The sequence below is a fragment of the Rhinatrema bivittatum genome, chromosome 4, assembly GCF_901001135.1.
Source record: "Rhinatrema bivittatum chromosome 4, aRhiBiv1.1, whole genome shotgun sequence".
Taxonomy (NCBI): domain Eukaryota; kingdom Metazoa; phylum Chordata; class Amphibia; order Gymnophiona; family Rhinatrematidae; genus Rhinatrema; species Rhinatrema bivittatum.
In genome coordinates, this window is record NC_042618.1 from 338,720,050 (window position 1) to 338,728,264 (window position 8,215).

Below are 8,215 nucleotides of genomic sequence, written 5' to 3' on the forward strand. Positions count from 1 at the left end.
ATTTTTTTTTTTTTTAATTTTTAATTTTTTTTTTAAATTTTGGGGCCTCCAACTTAATATCACTATGATATTAAGTCGGAGGGTGTACAGAAAAGCAGAAAAAACTGTACACTTTCCCAGTGCCGGCAGAAACTAGCGCCAGCCTTTGGCAGGCGTTAATTTCTGAAAGTAAAATGTGTGGCTTGGCTGCACGTTTTGCTTTCTGTATCGCGCGGGAATAACTAATAGGGCCATCAACGTGCATTTGCATGTTGCGGGCGCTATTAGTTTCAGGGGGTTGGATGCGCGTTTTCGACGCGCTATTACCCCTTACTGTATAAGGGGTAAAGCTAGCGTGTCAAACGCGCTTGGAGTGCACTGTACTGTATCGGGCCCGTTAGGGCCTGATTCCCTAAGGCACTTCTCCCATTCTGTGTCTATGGGAAAAAGCCTTGATGAATTAAGCCCTTAGATTGTAAGCCTTGGGGGGGAAATAAGGAAATACCTACAGTATCTGAATGTAATCTGCTTTGAATGTGCCTGAAAAGTAGAATATAAATAAAAAAAAATAAACTATACAAATACATTTCCAGAGTTAAAAAAAAAAAAAGTCAACTATTTATCAAGTAAAGGCATGTTAGAAACTTAACTGTGAAATGTTACTTTAGTTTTGATTTGAAATACAGTGCAAACACTTTTTTTTTTTTTACATATCTGAGCTTATGCATGTTGATACTGCCCTCAGCATTGGCAATTTGTCATGCTGTTAATTGCACAGAAAAACAACTGCCTGGAATTATAAACATGTTTTCAATAAAAATACTAATTACAAAAAAAAGAAAACTGTGCATGTATATTGGATACAATGTAACAGACACACAAAGATTGAATTGTACAAGTTTGAAACTTGAAAGCTATACTACCAATTGTCAAGGCTTCAATGAATTGAAATTGTCATCTCTACCAGCTGTGAAACACCAGAGCCTGCAGACTTCCAAAATGTATCCAAGTCTTGTAGCTGATGTGTGGTTAGTCACATATACATGTTACATGAGATTTGGAAGAATGTAATCTTTATTCAAAGGGACAGTTGTTCCATCCAGGAATCATATCAAAATAGTCTTTGATTTGAGAGACATTTGAGGGGTCAAACATTGACTGCTTGCTCTGCCTGCTCATCTCACCCCCTCCTGTTCCCTCTAGGACGAGAGGAGAGAGGGAAGGGACTGAATTCGGGAGCTGAGTGCCTGTTCTCTGCTCTGTCTGCTCGTCTCACCCCCTCCTGTTCCCTCTAGGATGAGAGGAGAGAGGGAAGGGACTGAATTAGGGAGCTGAGTGCCTGTTCTCTGCTCTGTCTGCTCCAGCCTCGGGCCTTTCCCCCTCGTGTTTTCAGCAGGCTATTCTGCAGCTGGAAGCAGAGTTGAAACTGAAGACAGGCAAAATGTAGCTTTTCTTCAGCTGATTGGAGATAGGACGGCTTTGGGTTTGTTGTTTATGCAGAAACAGGCTTAAATACGTGGTTTCTCGCGGAGCACTGGTTATAAAGATAATTGTAAATGGTTTTTTTATGTTAATGTTAAATAAGCAGAATTCATTTTTTGTAACTTTTTATTTTTTTTTTTTTATTGTAACTGAAAATGTTTCCAGTTTGTTTCTGTGTAAGTGTGTTTAACATAGGCACTTTTGTACATGAGAGGGAAGAACTAGCTAGAAATGGTGCTCCTTGGTTTCATTATAATTCTTGTTCTCGTCTCATTTATTTTTCTTGCCCAACCTCCTCTTTTTTTTTTTTTTTTTTCTCCACAGCCCCTCTCCGAATGTCTGGAGACCTTCTGCCTGGATCCTTCTCTGGTTACCAAGCAGGCCAGCCTTGTGCATTTCCCCCCTGGCTTTCAACCTATCCCATGCAAACCCCTCTTCTTTGACCTGGCACTCAACCATGTGGCGCTCCCACCCCTGGAAGACAAAGTGGAGCAAAAAGCAAAGAGCGGTCTGACTGGTTATATCAAGGGCATTTTTGGATTCAGAAGTTAATCGAGGCAGTCCCAGTGAAGGAGAAAAAGTGGGGGAGAGTTCTGAATTTGTGAACTTTCAGCAGGCATGGAGTGGGCACCTTGATATTGACTGAGAGGTTATAGTCTCTTCCCCCCCCACGTTATCCTCCTGTGCGCTTTACATCGGACTTACTGAAACATCTTTGTTAGTGGGAGCCTCTGTTCTGCGCCATAACATCTAGAGCGGAGACCATGACCACATGCTCCTAGCTGAAATGTCTGGAAATTTATTTTGAAACCAAGTCAGGGTCAGTGCTCGCCCATATATTGGACCAGTAACTGTTTGTTTTCCAAAATTGCAGTGAATGATGAATGGGTGATTTTAAAAACAAAAATTGCTTTGTGTTTGATAGCTCTCACTTAACACAACTAGCCACGCAGGCAGGTGAGAGAAGTGACTTTCACTAGCTAGGATAAAGATCTGAGGTTTCGTTACAACTTCTGTCCACTGCCTTCTTAGTCCGCTTTGTTTTGTCTCTCTTACACTACTGTTCATTAGCCAATAGGATCTTTTTTTTTTATCAGAATGAACTTCTTAATGATTTATTAGTAGTTCTGCATTGAGCATATGCCCCAGTAACCTTTAGTTGACCCAGCATGCCTAGTGTGTGATGCAATGAGGAACACTGGGCTGTGCAAACAGCTTTATCCACAGACTTCAGATGCATCAAAGAGTTTTGTGTGCAAAATCTGTACACACAAATTTAGTGCTTCTCTATTTAAATCCCATGTTAAATGAAGGAATTGGCTATTACTCCTCAATGTATAAAGGAATGTAAAGTTAACTCATGGTATCTTAACACTGGAAATTTAACTCCTGATCAGAGTGGAGTACTGTTGCTCAGATTGATGCTAGTCTGAGGCACTGAACCTAGAGTTCATGGGGCAGGGATCTTGTGTTTGTACACAAAATCATGTTTTATACACACTAAGCATGTCTTCTACACACATTTTCAGGTTAGTGCACTTTTTAAAACTGATGCATTAGTATTCCATTAGCTTACTGTATTAAGAGCCAAGTTATGCAAATAAACCACACTGAATTTCAGTGCACATCTTTATTATATTGGTTCCATAATTAAGATACAAAAAACGAGAACCCTGCACTCTGGGAGTTTAAACTGTGTGCTGAAATTTAGTGCAGCTTTAGCACGTGCAAAAACTTTTTAACAGTCAATGCAGTAAGCTAATGGCATGCTAAATCATCAGAAGTTTAAAACGAAACTGAACTAACCCAAAAATAGGCACAGAAGCCATGCTTGGAGCACACACAATGATTGAGCATAAAATGTTTGAGGTGTGTGGTTTTTTTTTTTTGCACAGAAAACATTTTTTGTGTGCATACATAGTGCCTTCTGCTCATAAAGCTGATTTATGCACACAAAACAAGAGTTGCATACCAAGCATTTTCTCTGCACAGAAATCTTGACTTGTGCACAGCCTGTCCTTTGTGTGCATAAATGCGTGGGACACCACAGCATGAGCTCCAGATTCAGCCCCATAGCCTAACACTAGCCTGAGTAACTTTACTCCTCCGACTCTGACCATGAGTTACATTTCCAGCATTAAGAAACCGTGAGTTACGCTTACAAACCTCTGTACTCCAGGGAGTAATAGCTAGTGCCTTTGTTAATAATGGGATTTAAATGGAGGTCTAATGTGTGCGCATTCGCAGGTAAAATTGCATAAAGCCCAGTGAGCTTTATTACACCAGGCCCATCATGTCTTGTTAAAAATGAATCTGTGGGGACCTTGAGTGTGTGCCGCCTTTGGATGGAGGGGATACTTGCCAGGAAAGACACACACTCATTTGTAATAAACTGATTTGACCACCCACTCTGCATATCTATGTAGGAGGCATACCCCCATCTGCCAGGTCTGATATGGACCGTAAGGTGTTTTACAGTAGTCTGTAATGTTGGACTTCACAGCAATATAACAGAATGTAATTCATGATAAAATATGTATTGCAACCCCTTAACAATCCTTAGAAGGTCATTTCTGAGAACCAAGCAGTGTGCAGCATTGCCATAGGTTAGTCTTGCTGCTGGATACTTTTTGATGAGATTCACTTAAACACTTTCTTGTGAACCACTAAACCCTATTCTTCCATGTAAAGGATGTAAGTGAAATACTCTTCTGTATAGAACGTCTTAAATACTAGAAACTTTCTATATTGTGGGACTTAAAACATTTTAAAAAGACCAAAAAACACAGGATTGCCATCTTACCCTCCTTACTCCAGAAAAATAGCCATCTTTGTTTAGTTGTCCTCTGGGTGGTTCTTAGGTTCTGATACTTTTGGTTGAAACAACATAAGAAACATCCAGAGATGATGTGCCTGAGCTTCTGAGACCACACAGATTCATTCTTTAGAAGTCACGTTTGTTTACTTTGCCCATAAGGCCCTCATGGCAAAAGCTGGTTTCTCTCACATTTCTGAATCTGATTGATTAATACCGCAGTTTTGAACCTAGAAAGCTTGCAGGAGCCTGGTGATCTGCTTTTCTTTCCTTTCTATTTGCATTAGCCTCAGTGCCTGCAAAATTTGTCTGAGAAACTGATCTTGCTGAAAAACCAGGGCCACACAAGGGATGTGCATTTGTTTTGGAGTTATGCGCACAACTTGCAGAGTTTATAGTACATGAGTTAAAAAAAAAAAAAAAAAAAAAAAAAAAGGATGTGTGCATAACTCGAGCTATTAAAAGTACACATATACTATCCGTTATACATGTACTATAAAGTCCGCAAGTTATGCACATAACTACGAAACGAATGAAACAAATACACAGCCCTAGGTCACACTGCCTGTTGAAGCAGTCGTATCTGACTTTCATGCCCTATTTGCAGTTTTCTTAATTAAACTCTGTTTTGTCTGGTCTCAGGTGCCTGCAGAAAACTTTTGTCAGTCTTTTATCATTCCCCACAGTAAATTTTCCTCTAGGAGAACCTCTCTCTTCAATTTTATGGTGTATGAAATGAAAAGAGCACAGCTTAATCTATTGCTGTGTGAAACATGGTCTTAGCTCAGTTCAGCTGACAAAGCACTTTTTTTTTTTTATTTTCCTGGTCTCTCAAATCTAGTTGTGTGTGTTTTTTGTTTTTTGCTTCATTCTAAATCAGCAAGATTCAATTGCTTGCATATGCTTTGGTGGTAGTTTGCTGGTAAAGATGTATTTTGACTAGTACGTTAAGCAGTACAGTAAGGCATATGTAGAAGGATGTAATGCTTGGGTGTGAAGATTTTTGTGACTTAAGTTTTGATTCCAGCTCCATGAATGACCTGGGCAAGTTTCTTTCCCCCTTAGCCTTTACTTTATCCAGCTGTTTTCAGCTGATAACCAGATTTCTTCTGTTCAGAAGACATGCTTTGGGTATTGCCATCCACTCCCCAACCTGGTTGTAGTTCCAAGTAGCTTTTGAAAAATTGGTTTCTGATTACAAATCTCATCGAAGTCCTATTTGGATGAGAGGTGCTATAGAAATGCAATTGGTTCTTCAAGTGTTAAAATAAGATTATGCTACCAAACAGATTTTAAGAATTATATCTGTAAATGAATACTGTAGTCTACCAGAGAAGAGCATGATTTTGAAAATCTGTCCTGTTTTGTAATGTGAGACTGATTTGTCCTTTTTGTTAGGAAAGCCAGTCACCTTTATTTTTCAACCAACTCCTAAAGGCTTGTGAAAATAAAATACCTTGCTAGAAAGAGAGCAAGTCAAGGCCAGATGGAGATCTCAGGATTTCTCCATTATCCCAGTCCATTGCTCGGACCCCACTAGCTTTACCTTGTGATGGTATCGCTGAATTTCTGTGTATGGAGCGGTATTGCTTTGACAGCAGAAGCCCAGTTCCTACTGTCATGCAACCTGTGTGATTAGTGTGCTTCTACAATAATATGCTTAAAACAATGTGTGGTCATCTCCTTTTATGCACGAATGGTTTCTCCCATAAACGTGCTTTTGCTGCCCTCTGTTTACAGAACAGATCCCAAGTTTTTGCACATCTTGGAAATGTGTGCATTTCTTTGCCTTGAACAGTTTCAAACGGACAAAGCCTTTTATCGTATTGCAGGAATGCACTAGTTAGGGACTTTTCTTGATCTAGAAAGGTGTTAAAATGTAATCAGTTTCTGTGTGCATTAAAAAAGAAAACTGTATAGAGAGAGACTGTGGATAACTTTCCAAGATTTATTTCTTGCTGTGTTTATTTAAAGAAGAAAAAAAATTGTTGAAAATATAAGATGCAAATTGACTTTTTTAATGTATCAAGTAAAAGAATTTGAACAGAGGTGGTGATAAAAGCAGTATGTAGTGTCATAATCCTCTTGTTTCATGAAAAATATGTATTTTCTTAAAAGTAAGCCACTCCTCCTACCTGTCTGCTGGGGTTTGCATTATGTTTTCTTTTTTTTCCTTTAACGTCCATGGTTCTAAGCGTCTGTCTCTTCTCTCGAATTTTACTTTAATTCAGATTTGAAGATTATTTGGTTTAATGTTTATAATAAATTCTCTGCCCTGGCTTCATTACATTTGCTGTACTTTCTATGAACTCCTGCTGGCTCTGTCCTTTCAAACCACCCCTCTACCCCCAGAATAAGACTACAAGCATTGGGTCTTTCCCCTGATTAAACTTCACTGGGTTTCTGCTGTGCCTGCTGTTAAACACATGATTAAAAAGCTTAAACATCTGTCAGATACCTGATGGGAGACCAAGAAGAGATTGTGAAACAATAAGTTTCAGCCTTGATTTTGAAGACATCCAATTTATGTGAATTGTTAAGGACATTGTTCATAGTTTTTTTTTTAAATCTGAAAAGGCAGAAAAATTACCTTGCATCTCAAAATGAAGTTGCCTCTTCAGAAACGGGAGAGATAGGATCTAGGCTTTTTGCCTGCCTATTGTCAGAGTTAACTGTTTTTTTGCATAATAATTTAATAATGGTGGCATGTTAAGCCACCTTCATTTATTACTGGGACCGGTTGCTCATGAATTGTAAGTGGTAGACCATACACTGCATGCTGGATATCATTTGAAGAATGGTGGTTGCACTGGGGAAATAGCCATAAATAGTAAAATATGTGCAACTTTGCCTTTTGAAGCATCTTTTCCAATGAGGGAAGGATGAAACGCAGATTGAAAGGCACCAAATTTATTGCTTCTCACAGTGTGTGGAAGAGTCGCTTTCTTAAGTCATGGAAAGCATGGACTGTACAGAAACTGTCCTGAATGCTCGGAAAGGATTCAACATGAATGTGCTACAGCATTCTTTAACTATACCCTGCCATGCTTTGATGAAAACAGACTGAGGCATTTGGTCTATATGTAGGATGAGACCATTTGATGTCATTTGTACATTGCACTATTCCACCAGAAGGGGAAATATGCATGCTCAAGGCCCCTTGCGGTCTTTCTGTGCCAGCAGGAAGAAGAATATAGTAAAAGGTGGGGGGGAGGACATGGGTATAAAATAGTGGAAACTAGCCAATGCATCATTTCTTGAACACATTTGTAATAATTTAGTAATGTACTGAAATTCCAGTTCATTCTACAATCAGTTTTGATGATTAGATAAGATCTGTGTGTGGATGAGAAATACCTGGGACTGCAGATGTTTTGGTGGCCTCAGTCTCCAGATTCATGTGGGAACAGTTTGGCTATTTTCATTACCAAAAGGTGGAGCTGCCACAAACTGCCCATCATCACCATTTCATGGGTAGCTGGCCACTTTGTAACTGCCCTCGATGGTCCCAGCAGACTTGAGCTCCAGGGAGATACCGCCACAATAACGTGAGCATTAAAAAAAAAAAAACCTGGGTGGTGGTTGTTGGGGTAGAGTTTTAAAGCTCAGATTAAATGTTTTTTAAACTCCCAATATACAGGCCGATACAGTAAAGTCCGTGGGAGACACGATTCAGTATGCAAATTAGGCCTGGCGGTTAAAAACAGGCGTGTCCCTAGCACCTCCTTTTGGACCGGAGCGGCGGCTGTCAGTGGGTTTGACAGCCGATGCTCAATTTTGCCGGTGTCGGTTCTCCAGCCCGCTGACAGCCACGGGTTCGGAAACCAGACACCAGCAAAATTGAGCATCTGGTTTTCGAGCCACGGGCCAACTTCAAATTTATTTATTTTTTTTACTTTTGGTAACTTTCGGGACCTCCGACTTAATATCACCATGATA

General features: G+C 39.7%; 1 protein-coding gene across 1 annotated transcript in view; it reads left to right on the top strand.

The window, feature by feature from the left end:
* SRP68 (signal recognition particle 68) overlaps nt 1-6,563 on the top strand; it is a 136,623-nt gene extending 130,060 nt beyond the window's left edge. Inside the window, 1 exon segment of the mRNA XM_029600463.1 lies at nt 1,786-6,563. Coding sequence (XP_029456323.1) covers nt 1,786-2,013 — 228 coding nt within the window. The 3' untranslated portion in view covers nt 2,014-6,563.
* The last annotated feature ends 1,652 nt before the right edge of the window (nt 6,564-8,215 follow it).